A 17,571-nucleotide genomic window follows, 5' to 3' on the forward strand; every position below is an offset into this window, starting at 1 on the left:
TTGAACTTGCAGTTCATCAACTGGCCAACATTGGCTGACTAGAGAGCTCTAGAGATCCACTTGTCTCCCACACAATCCCTCTGTGCTGTGTGTGCCACCACATATTGCCATGAAAATTTTAAATTCCTTGTCCATAAACTCTGATATTAGGATTAGGTTCACCTATATGTCTCTGTGTACATTGTGATTTTGCTTTTAGATATTGTTTTTAGAACATAACTCAATACCCATCAATATCTAATAATTTAGTTTTATTTAATTCCAAACAGGGTTCATAAAACCTTAGAGTTTCCTGATGGAAGCCACATTTCTAACATAGAGAGTTCATTTTTTCCTGCCTGTGCAGACAGTGTGAAAGACTTACCACCTTATTTCCATAAACAATTAAGATGGATTACAGCATTGGTTGAATTTAATGTGTTTTTGCTCTTCCCTTATAGTTAGTACATAGTCCTTTAAGTTTTAAAGCTGATGGCTTGATGAGTTCTCTCCTCATCTTCTTCCATCTCTTCTCCCACCTTTCCTCCTCCTCCCCCTTCTACTCCTCTTTTTAGCATAGAGGAACTATAGAAAAGGCAATGTTGTTTTTTTAAAGTTGTTCCTATTAGGTTTTGACTTCATCCTTTCTTCATGGGGATGATTGTAGACCAAGCTGTGAATCATAGTAAGAACTAGCAAACATTCCCAGGGATGGAGAAACCATAGAGACAAGTTAATCTATAGGAGGGTCTTTCCTTTCTTCAGAAATAACTCTCCATTAGATCATGGGCCTGTCTCTTTAAGATGCTTAGCACCTTAAGAGATTAGATACTCAGCCTGGAGCAATCTAGCCATCCATCTCCTGCTCTGTTTTCTGGTCCTACAGAGGTAAAAGACAAATAGGTGTTCTTTCTTATCTCTGCTGCTCTTGTCTTAGGAAACAACTTTGACACTTTCTCAACACTGGCTTTGAATTATGGTGAGGCTGCCTAACTACCTCCTGGCTATTCTGTTTCTCCCTGCTTTTTTCCTCGTGGGCCCCTTACACCCATGCCACTCTATCCATGGTGCCTATCTCTCTTACTCTTTTACTTTAAGCTATCTCTTATACTCTTTTTATTTTAAGCTTAATGAAGTTCCTTTCCAGATTTTCAAAGGAAGTTTCTCTTCCCATTTGGGCCCTGTTGTGTTGCCTATTGTGTGTGTTCTATTTCTTCTAATTGCTCTTTCACCTCAAGTCTTGATCACATTAGTGAGTTGTTCTCTTCTAATAAGGATCATTTCTGAAGGGTAATTTCAAGTCAGCTCCCTTCTTAAACCTGCTGCTCTGATTTCTAACACTACTTGTCTCGTTTGACAGCAAATTCATTAGGATTACTGTCTCTTAGTTACCCTTGAGTTTTCCCTCTACTACACAACTAATTCTCATCAGGGGATCTTGCTGTAGGTCTTTTCACAGCATAGATACTTCTCATCACCTTTACTACTATCACAGGTAAGTTGAGCCATCATCACTGGAAAGATTTCAATAACCTCCATCACCATATCTCACCTTAAATATTGAAATATAAGCTTCACTGGACTCTCTAATTATATTTTCTTTATTAACAAGTTTTAAAACCCCTAATACATTCATCTTTCAAAATAAGTCAGACAATACCAACCTTTAATTCAAAATGTTCTACTCATTCCCTGTTTACCCACAGAATATAAGCCAAGGCCCTTCAATGTTCTAGAAGATTCTGGAGGCTCTAGCTGAATTTATAGCTTCATCTCTACCTAGTACTTTTCATTCTTATGCCCACTGGGCAGCCATATGGGTGCTCTGATGTTCATTGAACAAGCCAAAAACTTTTCTCACTTCAGATCTTTTTTCCTGAGATGTGTCTATGATACCTAGAACATTATTTCCTCAGATTTCTGTATCATTTGCCCCACTTCATCATAAAATGTCCAATCTTATGTAATGTTTTGAAATATTTTAATTTATACATAATAAGAATAAGGAGATTGAGTTGTGCTTCCCTGGATGATATATTTGGTTGTCAATGAAACTAAAAACAGACTTGTCAGGATTGCCTTATTAGAAAAAATGTACAGGAAGGTAAAATTAAAGGAATAGATATCTAACAGCTGTCATAATGCAGTTAGGAATACCATACTGTTCTATAGCCCAGCAGAGAGACTAGAGTTTGCAAGCGTTATGCCTGTACATTTCAAAGTAGCTAATGGAAGATGTTGAATGCTCTTAGCATTAAGAAGTGATAAATACTGGAAATGATGGAAATGTTAGTTACCCTAAATTAATCATTATATTATATTATATTATATCATATTATATTATATTATAATTGTGTCTGAAATATACTACATCATATACATGTGTATAGTTACTATGTATTCAAAGTTTTTCCATGGTTCTCCTTACTTTATGCTTACTTTCACCTTACTTATATTCAATGTTTACTTTATATGTCACTATCATATTCTTGTCAATAATACAAACTCCATAAGGCTAGGGATTTTGTTTTATTAATGAATTGCATTCCAAACTCATAGAATAGAGGCTGTTACACAAGAGATGGTCTATAAATATTTTACAAACTAATAATTGATAAAATATGTCACATATAATTGAGACTTTTCAAATGCAGTTTCTATTTCAATATCATTCAGATGTGATCAACACAGATCTTAATATATTACTCTGATAACTTACTCAGATATTCTTACGTTCAAAACTTCTCTGAAGTATATTCAATTTTGACATCTGTAGTTCATTTGAAAATGCACTCTATTGTATTCTCTGTAAGATTTACAGCAAATGGGAAAGGCAGTACTCTAAAACGTGAGCAAATTTCCATAGCTGTCCCTCCTATTTACCGTTTATTGTTGGGAACTGGATAGTAGTAAGTGGAGGTGCAGGGAGAATGGACATTAACAAAAATATTTCACATTCTCTTGTCCTTAGGAAGCTAACATTCTTTATCAGTCCTTGCTCTGTCTTCTGGAAAAGGACAAATGTTGATGTTTCCATCTAATGATAGCAATTACTCTGAAATAATGGAATAAGATTTGGTTTTTTTTTTAAGAAAAAAAAAAGCCTGTTAAAGGTTAAGTCTACTACTCTTGATCAGTTAGTACTACTTGACCCCACTCTCCTGACCCAGTCCATAACAGCAAGAATTAAAGTTAGTATTAGGAACTTCCCAGGAACAAAGTAAGATATATTATATTTCTTCTGGAAGCAGATCAGACAAGCAAAACTCAGAAAATACATACAGCTTCCAAACTTCAGTGGGCAAGCATGCACATCCATGGGGAAATCTTCCAAATGCATAGGACATTCAGCATGTATTGTTAACCTAAAAGAAGAGAGATAACAGAACATGAAATACAGCCAAGATTAATGTTATTAAACATAAAGTTCAGTTCCCACTCAACAGCATTGGAGTACTCCTAAGAATACCATGGGATTTTGCTTGCTTATTTTCACTGCAAGTGAGTATGCTAACAAACAGTGGATTAAGTGAGCTAGGGACTTTTTCAAAGCAGCAGCCAGTATTGCTTGTTTTTAGTTACAGCTGATGTGAATCCCACCTTACCAGCTTTAGAAAAAAAAATATGTATTTGGCGTAATGGTACTTCTTAGCTACCCTTTAAGAAGCATAGAAACAGCAAGTCCTGATTCATTCATTCCTGATCACAGCTTCATTATTTCAGAAGGAATTCTTCCCAGCAGGCTATTATATGAGGTAGTACACACACACACCACTCCAAAAAATACAAAGGTAATGGAGGGAATCAAAAACCTTACAGGTCAAATCTGAAGAACTTTCAACAGAAACATAAACAGGAAAGATCATGCTTAAATTCCTCAGTGGAAATATTTATGGGGTATGATTTGTCATATTTATATGTTCATTTCCTTGCATTAGTCTGTCAAAATAATCCATTTCAGTGTTTCCTTATGAATTCTTGCCAATCTTTTAAGGCTGAGCTGCGCTGCCATTGGCTCCAACAGTATTCTCATAGATAAGTAGATAGATACACACACACACACACACACACACACACACACACACACACACACACACACACACAGAGAGAGAGAGAGAGAGAGAGAGAGAGAGAGAGAGAGAGAGAGAGAGAGATACACACACACATACATATATAGATACATCGATACAGAAATAATGCCCACATAGTAAACATTTAGAGTTGCTTGGCACCTGGCATTAATAGGTTATTTTTTTTTTATCTAACAGTTTCTGTCATGCTCATGGTATTTTAATATGCTCAGAAGCTTGTCATCAATTAGAATTTTGTTCATCCTCCCAATGCCTTCCTTCTTTACAGAGGCATTTTTGCTCATGGCTTTATAGCACCGAGATTTTCCTTGGAACTATAATTCCTGCTTAATAGAATATCAATATATCACATAGAGGAATTTGTTTTGTTCCATGTCAAGGCAATAGAGAGAGAGGGGTGTGTAAGGAGTTCAATATGTAGAGTCTTCATTCATTACTCATCCTAACCACAGTGCTACTATAACAGTGTCAGGTAGGAAAATCTCAGTAGGTGCTTATTGGCAGAACACTGTTGCCCAATACTGCTCCAGTTTGGTTGGAATAAGTGAGATACCAGGAAACATTCATATTTAAAGTCAAATTATAGATATCCATGCATCTAGGAAGGCATAGGAGGTTCTATGTGTAATTATTATCATTATAAGGATCATTGCTAATAATTTGAGCTATTCACAGCATTTTACAAGTTCTGAAACACATTCACATTGAGTAATTCCATTCAAGTCTGCTTACATCATAGGGAACCTGGTTACCTGGAACAAAAGAGAATGTTCACTCTATTTGACCCCCATGGTGGCCTTGTAAGGAATATATTGGGAGCAACATTATCATTTCTGTTTCAGAGAGACAAATACAGAGACTTTGTGTGATTTGATCAGAAACATAACATGGAAGTATGGAACAAGTCCAAAGGTCTTGCTACATTAGCTACTTTCTATGCATTAGAGGGTAAATAGCTCTTCATCTCCTTTGGAATGTATTAGTCATGTGAGGGAATCTTTAATCACCCATGCTTACCTTTGTATAAACATTTCCTGTGTATAAAGTAGTTGTGGGAAAATATGAAAGATAAGACAGGCATAAGCCGTAATTATTGCCCTCACAGAGATCACTGTCATAGGAGGAGAAAAATAATACCTACCTATTTGGCCAATCCATTAATATAGAGCAGTAGTTGTGACCATTAGCCTGGATACAGTAATGGTCTTTTCTTTTGCAGAAAAAATGTTGAAGGGATTATAATACTATTAGTCTGAGAACTACACACACACACATACACAGACACACACACATACATACACACACACACACACACACACACACACACACACACACACAGCATAGCCTGGCTAATAACAAACTCTGCCCACATACACCCAGGCATTTTTTCTTCGGTTAGGTGGGATGGGTAAGAAATGGATAGAAAAGAAGATAAGAAAGTTATTATAGATCAGTTCTGTTCCTAATCAGAAATCACTACCTTTGCATCCTGCTTTTATAATTTATTTGCTGTGGTCTTATTCTCTACATCCCAAAGGCTGCCAAGTAGACATGAAATAATTTCCGCTTGACATTACTCATAAGAGGCAGTATCTTGGAAATAATAATGTAAGTGGAGAGAAGGAACACGGTTTTATTAAATCCTCATGGAAACTTTTCAGTATCCAACATGAGGAGTAGGTTTCTCTGTGAAATATATTTCTTTTATGTCTTCTAATGTGAATTTTGAAGTCCCACTTATGCCCTTTAAAAGTCAGATTGGTGGGATATTACAGGCTGGCTTAAAATTGAGGTTTTCTTCAAGACACATGAAAATTTTTTAAGTATCCAAGTGTAGCATTCTTTCACGGACCACCAGCCCCCAAATCATGACACAGAGACTTATTATTAATTATGGATCCTAAGCCTTAGCTTAGGCTTGTTTACAGCTAGCTTTTCTTTAACTTAAATTAACCCATTTCAATTAATCTATGTGTTGCCCTGAGACTCATTTATCACATCTATGTACTATCCATCCTGCTTCCCTGCTTCTTCTGTCTGTCTGTCTGTCCCTCGGCTGGCTGGCTGGCTGTGTCCTGGCTAGCTGGCTGGCTTCCCTTTTCTCTCTGCCTGCCAGCCCTGACTATCCCTATACTGCCAAATGTTGATGCTCAGCTTTTTATTAGACTAATCAGGTGCCTTAGGCAGGCAAAGTAAAACAGGAACACATCTTTACATAGTTAAACAAATGTAGCATAAACAAGTGAAACACATCTTTGCATAGTTAAAAAAATTATTCTGCAACAAAACAAATGCAACACATCTTTGCATATATATCTTTACATATTTAAATAAATATTTTATTCCACAACATCCAAGGGACTAGTTAGAACTGCAAGGGTCCTTTTGATCATTTGGTTTCAACCTTTTGTTGTTTAAATGGCACACTGAAAATAAGAGCCACGTAGGTATTTGCTAAAAGACACACACCTAGATGTGCTTACTGTTTAGGAGAAATTTGAAAAATGTATACATCCAGTTCCAGAACAACCCATAAAGTTCTCTGAGAGGTGCAGAGAAAATGAAAGAATTATTTTGTACAAGGCCACCATAGAAGACCTTATGAGAACAGGATCAACCAGGATGAAGCCACAATGGTAAGCAAGATGAAGTAAAGGATGGCATTGTGAAGAATATATACACATAAATTTATTTATTTAAACACAGTCCTCTCCAGGGATGAGTCCCCTAATCTATTGTCCAGTCCCAAGTGGTCAGCCCTAAACACACACACACACACACACACACACACACACACACACACACACACACACACACACATATATATGTATATATACATATATATACATATATATATATATGTATATGAGCAACACTGAATAACTCAGCAGGTTACATTACCTACAAGTTTTTAATGCGCTTTTCAAAAAGAAAGATCAGAGACTCTTCAAAGTACAATACCAATATCATAGAATTTCAGTCATGATCTGGGGTTCTGGCTGCTTTGATTTCTATGTAAACACCAAGCAGTAAAGAAGAGATAATCCTTTATCTCCTTTAGGGGAGGCAGATGCAGATAGGAATCCAAAGCCTTTTAAAGTCAAGTCATGATGCCCATACAACCCCCCCCATTATTAAAATGCCCTCATTTTACTTGTATTTTGGCACTCTGGTTCCTTTGTCACCCAATCCTTTGCTTTAAGCAGAATTTTTGCCACCATAGTAATAAGTCCATGTTGTATTACTGCTATGGCCTCCTAACTTGTTACTCTGTTAAAAGCAGTTTCTTTATACCCCCTGCTTTGTTCAGAATCAAAGTCTGTGTCTACTCAGAGTCTAGAATGATCCTACCCTATGTTCCCCTCTTGTTTACTTTCTTGGGTCACTGGGCTCTGGCTCTTTCCAGACTCTCTGATACCATGGCTGTTGAATAATTGTGCTGTCTTACCAGAATGTTCCTCTTTCCAATAGCTGGATGACTAATTTTATTTTATTTTTTTTCTTTTGCCATCTTGACTTTATTTAGTATAGGCTACATTTTGACCTAGATTTTAGCCATTCAACCAAGGAAACAGTCCAGCTAAACAGACTGGTAAATCAAACCTGATGGAGAGTTCATTTCTCAGTAGTCAGAAATCTTCCTTTGAACTTCCTTTAACCTTAGGCTAATTACTAGTTTCTAAAGGAGGTCTGCATGGAATGAACTCTCCTTCCTATCTTTCATTTCCATAGACATAAACTTTACCATACTCTTTCTTTTCTCATATTATCTAAGATATGCTGGGCCATAGACTTTATTTTTCCGTGTATTATCTGTTTGCTTTCTTTACTGTACGTTAGCAATTCTTATCTTTTTTTAATGCATGCCAAGAGCCTAGTTCACTGAATTACTATATTTTTTTTCATTCATCGAGGTATATATTTCTATTGAAACCTTGTATTGAGGGGTTATGAGTTAGACAAAAAGGATTTCAAATACTTCTGAAGTTCTAGAAAACTGAGCTTTGTTTGTAGCATTTTTTTTCTCCAAAATAAATTTTTATTTTTATTTTCTTTTTTCTCACATAATATATCCTGATTATAGTTTCCCATCCCTCTACTCATCTCAATTCCTCCTCAAATTCCCTCCTGTTAGGATCTACAACCTTTCTGTCTCTCATTAGAAAATAAACAGGCCTTCATGGGCTAATAGTAAAATATAATTGTGGTGGTTTGAGAGAAAATGGTGCTCATAGGGAGTGGCACTATCAGAAGGTGTGGCTTTGTTGGAATAGATTTGGCCTTGTTGGAGGAAGTGTGTCACTATGGGGGTGGGATTTGAGGTTTTCTATGCTCAAGCTACACCCAGTGTAGAACACAGTTTACTTTCTGTTGCCTGTAAATCAAGATGTAGAACCCTCAGCTCCTTCTCCAGCACCATGTCTGCCTGTACATGTCCCACTATGAAGATAATGGACTAAACCTAGGAAACTCTAAGCTATCCCCAATTAAATGTTTTCCTTTATGAGTTGCTATGGTCATGGTGTCTCTCCACAGCAATAAAAACCCTAATACAATAATATAATGTAATGAGAAAAGGCACATCAGAATTGGACAAAAACAAATAAAATAAAAAGAGCACAAGAGAACCAGAGACCAACTTGTTCACATACTCAGGAATCCCATAAAAACACTAAACTGAGCCAGGTGTTGGTGGCACATGCCTTTAATCCCAGAACTTGGGAAGCAGAAGCAGGTGGATCTCTGTGAGTTTGAGGCCAGTCTCATCTACAGAATCTAGGAGAGCCAGGGCTGTTACACAGAGAAAGCTCATCTCAAAAAAAATGAAAAAATAAAAACAAACAAAATCCACTAAACTGGAAACCATAATATATACACAAAGGACCTGTAGGGTAAAAGGAGAGAGAAAATAACTTATAGTCTCTACAATAGCCTGGGTGGTTAGGTTTCCCATGGAACCCCTTTGGCCAACACCTCAATTAGGTGTAATCTAACCTCAGTACTAGAAGCTTCATTTAGAGACAAGAGATGGCCAATTGGGGCTCTGCCTCCCCCATTATTTGTCTATTTCATTTAGATCACCTTCATATATGTATATATTTTAGAAAGCTTCAACTATACTAGGTTTTTATACTACCCCTCAAATGGCCTTTAATTTTAGCTGTCTCTCCCTGTATTTCCTCCCACATCCTTCTTTTCCCTCCCCTTCCCCCTTGATCCTCCCATTCAAAGACCCCCCACATCTTTTCTAGGGAGATCTATCTGTTACCCCCTAGCCCCTAATTCTATGCCTAACCTCTACAGTTATATGCATTGCAGCTTGCTTATTATTGACTTAAAAGCTAATATCCATCTATAAGTGAATACATATACTGGTCTTTTTGGGTCTGGATTACCTCACTAAGGATGATATTCTTCTAGTTCCATCCATTTACCTGTGAATTTAATTCATTTTAATGGATGGGCAATACTCCATTTTATAAATGTACCACATTTTTGTTATCCATTCATGTGTTGATGGACATCTAGGTTGTTTCCAATTCCTGGCTATTATGAACAGAGCAGCAATGAACATGGTTGAGCAAGTGTCTCAGTGAAAGGATAAATCAGCTGTTGGGTATGTGCCCAGAAGAGGGGTATTGCTGTATCTTAAGGTAGATTGATTCCCATCTTCCTGAGGAACCACTACACTCATTTCCATAGCATACAAGCTTGCAGTCCCACCAGCAACAGAGGAGTGTTCCCCTTACTTCACATCCTCCCAAGCGTGAGCTGTCACTTGTTTTATTGATCTTAGCTGTTCTGGCAGGTGTAAAATGAAATCTCAAAGTAGTTTTGATTTGCATTTCCCTGATGACTAAGGATATTGAACATATCTTTGTGTTTCTCGGCCATCATCTGAGTTTCCTCTTTTGAGCTTTCTCTGTTTGTTTAGGTCTGTACCTCATTTTTAAAAAATTCATTTATTTATTTACATTACATCTGGACCTCCTCTCCTCCCAGTCTCTCCCCCTACCTCCTATCTGTCCCCCATCCATTCCTCCTCTATTTCTATTCAGAAAAGGACAAGCCTTCCATGGATATCAACAAAACATGATATATCAAGTTGCAGTAAACGAAGGACACACCCCCTTGTATTAAGGCTGGACAAGGTGACCTAGTATGAGGAGTATGGTCCCAAAAGCCAGCAAAAGAGTTAGAGACAGCCCCTGCTTCCATTGTTAGAACTCCCAGAAGAAGACCGTTTTTAAATTGGGTTATTTGTTTTCTTGATATCTAGTTTTTCAGTTCTTTATATATTTTGGATATTAGCCCTCTATTGGATGGGTAGTAGGTAAAAATCTTTTGCCATTATGTAGCCACAACTTTGCTCAAATGGTGATGTCCTCTGGTATGCAGATGTTTTTCATTTTCATGGGGTTCCATTTATTAGTTGTTTATTTTAGTGCCTGTGCTATTGGTGTTCTGTTTAGGAAGTTATCTTCTATACCAATGAGTTCAAGGCTATTCTCCACTTTCTCTTCTATTGGATTCAGTGTACCTGGTTTAACACTGAGGACTTTGATCCATTTGGAGTTGAGTTTTGTACAGGGTGATAAGTATGGATTTATTTGAATTCTTCTACATAAAGCTATCCAGTTTGGTCAGTACTATTTGTTGAAGATGTTATCTTTTCTCCAGTGTGTAAATCTAGCTTCTTGATAAAAATTCAGATGTCTGCAGGTGTGTGCATTGATGTCTGGATTGTCAATTAGATTCCATTGATGAATGGACTTGTTTTCTTGCCAAATACCATGCTGTTTATATTACTATAGCTCTGTAGTACTTCTTGAAATTGGAGATGGTGATACCTACAGCAATTCTTTATTATTCAAGATTGTTGGATTGTTTTAGATATCCCAGGTTTTTGTGTGTGTGTTTTCATATGAAGCTGAAAATTGTCCTTTCAAGGTCTGTGAAGAATTATGTTTAGATATATATTGGGGTTACATTGGATCTGTACATTGCTTTTGTTTATGGCCATTCCTACCATATTAATGCTACAGACAATCCATGAACATGGACGATATTTCCATCTTCTGATATCTTCTTCAATTTCTTTCTCTAAGTAGCATATCATCTTATTCTACTTCCATCATCAATCAGAATCTCTGAGACAGAAAAGTCTGAAAGAAAGCAATTAGTTTTATTCCCTCACTGATTTTATATGTGAGTTAAACAAAAAGGAAGAAACTTGTCTAAAATTATCTAATATATCAGATTTCTAACTCAGTGCTCAATTCAGGGCATTATTCTTAATCATCCATCATTTAAGCAGTGAGGATACATTGGAGTTTGCTATCATATTACCCACTTAGAGCTTACATTTGGCTATGGGAAGGAAAGAATGGATAAAATAGTAAGTTAATTATATTGAACACTAAAAGATGTTATACCCTAGAAGAAATAAAAAAGACTTAGATACAAAGTATGAGACATAAATTAAAATTCCCATGGGGTATTTGGGGAAGAGGAGCACTGAGTAGGTGGCATCTGAGTAAGAAACTGAGGAAATAAATAGTGAAAGTAGGAAGAGCAGCAAATGCTGTGTCTTTCAGGCAGAACTGTGTCAGTTTGCTTCCAGGAATAGCAAGAAGCCTTATACAGATACATTGGAGAGGTTAAGGGGAGAGATTAGTAGAAAGTGTACAGAATGGGCTGTATCATGTAATGCCTTCTAGGATGCTCAGTTTTCATCAGGTGAAACATGGATGCATTGTAAGAGGTTCAGTGTAAATGTAACTCAATTTCACTAATGGTTTAGGATCACTCTGGTAACTATGCAAATAATAAATAAAACTAAGACAAGGGCAAAAGCAAGAGGATGAAATCCAACACCTATCATGAGATTTAAAACTCTCAAAAACTGGGAATAAAAAGGCAATTTTCTCAAGTGATAAATGGCATGTACAAAAAAAATAGCCTTGCACTTAATAGCAAAAGACTAAATTGCTCAGTCTGAAGCTCAGAAAAAGCTGTCTGCTCATTTTTGTTCAGTCTTTATTAGAGATTTTAGCAATTCCAAGAAGGAAAGAATTGTGGGTGTGGGGTTTCCACTGGTGATATTCAACTGTAAATATATTAAAATACTACTTAATCATGAACTTTAAGAGAATGAATTGCCTGACATGTAAATTGTATTTTAAGAAATCTATCTAAAAATTAAGCAATGTAAACAACTAGAGATAAAAATTGGAAGATAAAAATCAAAACTGACTTTATTTGAGGTGACATGCTCATACAGGCTACGTATATCATTAAGATGTCACTCTTACCAAACTTCTCTACAAATTCAAGACAAAAAACAAAATAGTAAAATGATAAATGCTGATGAGGAGATAGAAAAAATGGAATTTTGATCCACGGTTGGAAGAACATAAGTTAGTATAACCATTATCATAAACAGTGTGGAGGTTCCTCAAAAACATATAACTACTATATGAGTCATCTGTACCCGTTCTGAATATCCAGCTTTAAAAATGAAGGCAGTACACCAAAGAGGTATCTGAATACACATTTGGGACACTATCATGACACTAGTCACAATATCCAAGTTACAGAATCAGTCTATGTGTCCACAAATGGAGAAAAGGATAAGCAAACTGCTGTAAACACACAATGACAAAAGAACAAAATCATGTCATTTTCAGGAAAATACATAGAACTGGAGAACATCCAGTTAGGAAAAATAAGTCATACACAGAAAGATAAGTAATGTATGTTCTTTAATGTGTGGAAAAACAATTTACAGGAAAGTAGAAGAGGATTAGTGGAGATTGGGGAGGATGTGAGGGGTTGAGTTGATTAACATGTACGCATGCATGTGTTGAAATGACACACTGAATAATACTAAAATGTACAAATAACTTTAGTTTCAGGTTGTGGTGGTGCATGCCTTTATTCCCAGCACTAGTGTTGTTTAAAAAACCCACAGCCAGATATCAGGGTGAAACCTGGAAGATCAGAGTGCTGCTGGAGAATTTCTCTCCAGCTCCCACCAAGTCCTGCCAGTCCCGGAGCCCACTTATAAAATAAACACACAGACTCTTACATTATTTAAACAGCTTGGCCATTGGCTCAGGCCTATCATTATCTAGCTCTTACTCTTATATTTAGCTCGTTTCTATTAATCTATACTTTGCCACATGGCTCGTGGCTTATTGATACCTTACATTTTCCTTGTCCTGGTGGCAGCTCTAGGCAGTGTGTCCCTCTGCCTTCCTGTTCCCTCAATTTTCTTCTCTGTTAGTCCCGCCTATACTTCCTGTATGGCCACTGGCCAGTCAGTGTTTATTTATACAGAGCAATATCCACAGCATCAGAGAAGAGCAGCCAGCCACTGGTTATTACCTCTATGAAATCCTCAGCCTAAAAAGAATGAGTTCTTGTTTTTTCATGCCTTAGATACCTTTCTCTACCCAGACATAAATTCCTGGGATTAAAGGTATATGTGGTTCCCGCTAATGGGATTAAAGGTGTGTGCCACCACTGCCTGGCTCTGTTTTTAGGGTGACCTTGAACTCACAGAGATCCAGACAGATCTATGCCTCCCAGGTGACAGGATTAAGGGTGTGTGCCACCACTGCCTGACCTCTATGTCTAATCTAGTGGCTGACTCTGTCCTCTGATCCTCAGGCAAGTTTATTAGGGTACGTAATATATCACCACATTTCCCCTTTTTGTCTAAAATAATAAAATAAGGTTATAACTAATATAAGAAAAACTATATACATTAAATACAATAAGTATATACAATATATGCAGTCAAGAATTACATTAATAATGTCCAGTCCATTAATATTTGATAAATTCAAAGAAAATATTCCATTATCTATCCTATTTTGGTTAGTCCAAAATGTACCTAAATTACTTTCTATCCTAACTTGTATTACCAACACAAAACTATCTTTTGATGTCTTTCAAAAACTATCTTTTGATGTCTTTCAATCTTATATACTTTACACCTCTTTAGGGAGTTTCCTTTCTGAATTTGTTAACAAGGAAAACTATAACTATAACTATCTATTCTTCAACTCCTTCAGAGATCCAAGAAGGAAGTAATATTACTGAGTAAGCAGGAAGTGAAAACAAGTGACTTCCAAAAAATATGAGAAATGACAGAAACAGCTGGCTGCCTGGACAGTCACTCAAGGTTCCGCTGCAACATTGAGGCATCCATCTTTGGCCTACAGGCCTAGCATATCTAACAGACTCATCTGTGAAGCAGGATTTTCTAAAGGGTCTCCCTATCTTGTCTTGGCAAGGTTCAGCAGTCCTTTCTTTTGTGTCCTGCTTGTCCACTTTGGACAGAATAGTATCAGCAGTAGAGACAAGAGCATTTTTTTTTTTACCCAGTGGCTAACTTGCCACTATGAAAGTAAACTCCACATGGAGTTTCTTCGATGCCCATTATCTTCTCTGAGGTATATTGGTGCTGCCAGAAGCACACATGTCTCATTGTTGTGAAAAAAAAAATCTGTTATTAAAACATCTTAAATGTCATGTTCTGTAGATCTCTGAAGTGTTTGAAGATGACTTATCTATCTAAAATATATTTCTGTTTGACCTTGAAAACATACCTAATATGTCTACAAATTGGATTTTAATAGGTGACTAAATACTAATTTGCATTTCTTAATATCCTAACTAGTTCTTAGTAACTTTTAAGGACTAGTAATTTGCTTTACATTGTTAAATGAGTTTTATAGGTACAATACTTTGAACAAGAGAAGAAATATGTGTGCAGGATGTTGCACCAAAAATAATCTCAAATTTGTATCAATATACAAAATTTGTATACAATGTACAAAAAAATGAATTCAATGTAAAATATTTAAAACTAGTAGTTGCTTTTTAAAAGTAGATTCAATAATCTACCTTTTTATCTTATATCTATAGCCTCCCCTTTTTTCTTTTCAGAGTAGATTCAATAATCTACCCTTTTATCCTATTATTTCTATATTTCTGTTTTTCAGAGTAGATTCAATAATCTATATCCTCTTTTTCTTTTTTTCAAACAAGAACCCTGAATCTAATCTCCTTGTTTAGCTTTTTTTCCCCGACCATTATCAATTAACAACTTGTAACCAACCAGCCTAAACAGTGACAATTATCCATAACCCACTGAACAACCAACCCCCCCCCCACCTCTTGGGAATTTGGGTATCTTGTTCTTAAAATTACTTCCTGCTGTCTGGGGGCAAAGGCATCTTTAGGGAATCCTGAAAAGAAAATTTTGGGTTAATTGTCAAGTTCCGGAGAGGTAGCTGTATCATTTGTCCAGTCTCTGCATAATGGAAAAGTACAGGGCTTGTCTCAAGTTCGTGTTCGAGTAGTCTGTGAGGCTGGATCATCTCAGCTAGCCATCTTGAAATTATCCTAAGCAGTTTGTATTCCAAAGCAGATCTTTGGGTGGTGTTTGCCATCTTCGTGGTATGGAATCGTCATTGTGGGCCCATCACTTTTTTCTAGATTTCAAAGTTGCTGTTAGAAGTTGTCATGGTTCACTGCAGAAAATCTTTTTCATGGAACATTTTTTTCTGGATAATTTGTCCTTTTTCTTCAGATGTCTCATTTGTCTAGTGTTCTTCCGATTCCATAGCCTTCATTCTCCTGAAAGACAAAAACAAAACCCTTCCCCAACCCTAACTTTGGAGAGGTTCCCTAACTAATCTCTATCAATTTTGATTTATAATTTTCTTTAAATTTTTGTTTTATTTTCTAAAGCTGTTCTATAATCCAGAGCAGTAAGGTTTTTTACAATAGGCATTAGGTTATTTAATTGCTCTGAGAAGGAGTTTCTTCCACAATGAAAAGAAATGACTAAACTGAATTTGCCATGGGGGCCTGCAAGAGGCCCCTCAGAGAGTTTCCCAACAGCAAACACCAAGTATTACCTTGTCTGTCCATTGTTGATCTACATTCCTTAGTCCAATGTTTGCCCTTGCCACACCTTCTGCAAAATCCAGAAGGGAGGGGCATTCTGTTACCATTGTTCTTTGAAAAAACATTGTTTCTAAAAATTCCCTGTTTACAGTCCCTCTTTAGGTGACCTTGTTTACTGTAATTGAAACATCTCACATTACTAGTTTTCTTCAAACGTCTGGAAATCACCTCTCCTATCCAAGTATCATCATGGTCATGAGATTCAATATTCATTGTATCTCGGATCCATTCCTCCAAGAGTGCTGATCTTGTCTTTAACATCCTAATTACCCTTTGCATTGTGCATTAGCATTTTCAAAAGCCAGGGATCCAATTATTATCTGTCTAGCTTCTGAATCTGGTATCATTCTATTCACTGCTGAAGACAGCCTTTGTAAGAAGTCAGTGAAGGTTTCTTTGGGTCCCTGTATAACTTTTGTAAATGACTCAATTTTCTTGCCTACTTCTTCAATTCTGTCCCAAGTATTCAAGGCTACCATGCAGCATAAGGCCAAGGTGTGGTCATCATAGAGAGATTGCCTTTTTGCATTAGCATATTCACCACCTCCAAGAAGTTGATCTTGGGCTATTTCATTACCTTAGCCCTACTTCATTGTTCAATGGTCTTAGCCTCATCCTTCTACCAGCTCCTTCATTGTAATTTGGACCAGATTCTAGGACAGCTGTAACCAAATCTCTCCAGTCTTAAGGGATAATTCTATTACAAGTTGACTACGAGTTTAACATCTACTTCACAAACAGGGAATGCATATGACACTATAGCTTCTTTGAATCTCCTCAAATCTAACATTTGCACATGAGTCCAATTAGTTCTTACACAGCTGCTGTAGATATCGTTCTGCATAAATAAAACACTGATTGGCCAGTGGCTAGGCAGGAAGTATAGGAGGGACTAACAGAAAGGAGAATTGAGGAAACAGGAAGGGAAGAGTCACTGCCAGCTGCCACCATGACAAGCAGCATGTGAAGATGCCAGTAAGCCACGAGCCACGTGGCAAGGTATAGATTTATAGAAATGGATTAATTTTGTTGTTTTTTTTTTTTTTTTTGGTCTTTTCGAGACAGGGTTTCTCTGTGTAGCTTTGCGCCTTTCCTGGAACTCACTTGGTAGTCCAGGCTGGCCTCGAACTCACAGAGATCCGCCTGGCTCTGCCTCTCGAGTGCTGGGATTAAAGGCATGCGCCACCATCGCCCGGCTTAGAAATGGATTAATTTAAGATGTAAGAACTTGATAGCTAGAAGCCTGAGCCATTAGGCCAAACAGTTTAAATAATATAAGCATCTGTGTGTTTATTTTATAAGTGGGCTGTCGGACTGCCAGGGCTCAGCGGGACCCGGAGAGAAGCTCTCCAGCTATACACAGCCTTGAGCATTTGTCAGTTCCTATAAGGTTACTGGATAGATTAAGGTTGGCTGTTTGAAAGCCTTAGGCTGTTTTTCTGTAAGCTTATAATGCAATGTTGAGATTAGTTCACCTTTAAATTATTCTGTCTGGGTCTGAATATCTCTATGAACT

At 36.9% G+C, this 17,571-nt stretch overlaps 1 protein-coding gene across 2 annotated transcripts in view; it reads right to left on the bottom strand.

The window, feature by feature from the left end:
* Positions 1–17,571, bottom strand: part of Gabra3 (gamma-aminobutyric acid type A receptor subunit alpha3) — a 318,197-nt gene that overhangs the window by 118,866 nt on the left and 181,760 nt on the right. For both annotated transcript variants that reach the window (XM_052741044.1, XM_052741055.1), the window contains exon 6: positions 3,262–3,344. In XM_052741044.1, coding sequence (XP_052597004.1) covers positions 3,262–3,344 — 83 coding nt within the window. The remainder of the gene's footprint in view (positions 1–3,261; positions 3,345–17,571) is intronic.

The sequence above is a fragment of the Peromyscus californicus genome, unplaced genomic scaffold (genome assembly GCF_007827085.1).
Source record: "Peromyscus californicus insignis strain IS unplaced genomic scaffold, ASM782708v3 Scaffold_10__1_contigs__length_136768540, whole genome shotgun sequence".
Taxonomy (NCBI): domain Eukaryota; kingdom Metazoa; phylum Chordata; class Mammalia; order Rodentia; family Cricetidae; genus Peromyscus; species Peromyscus californicus.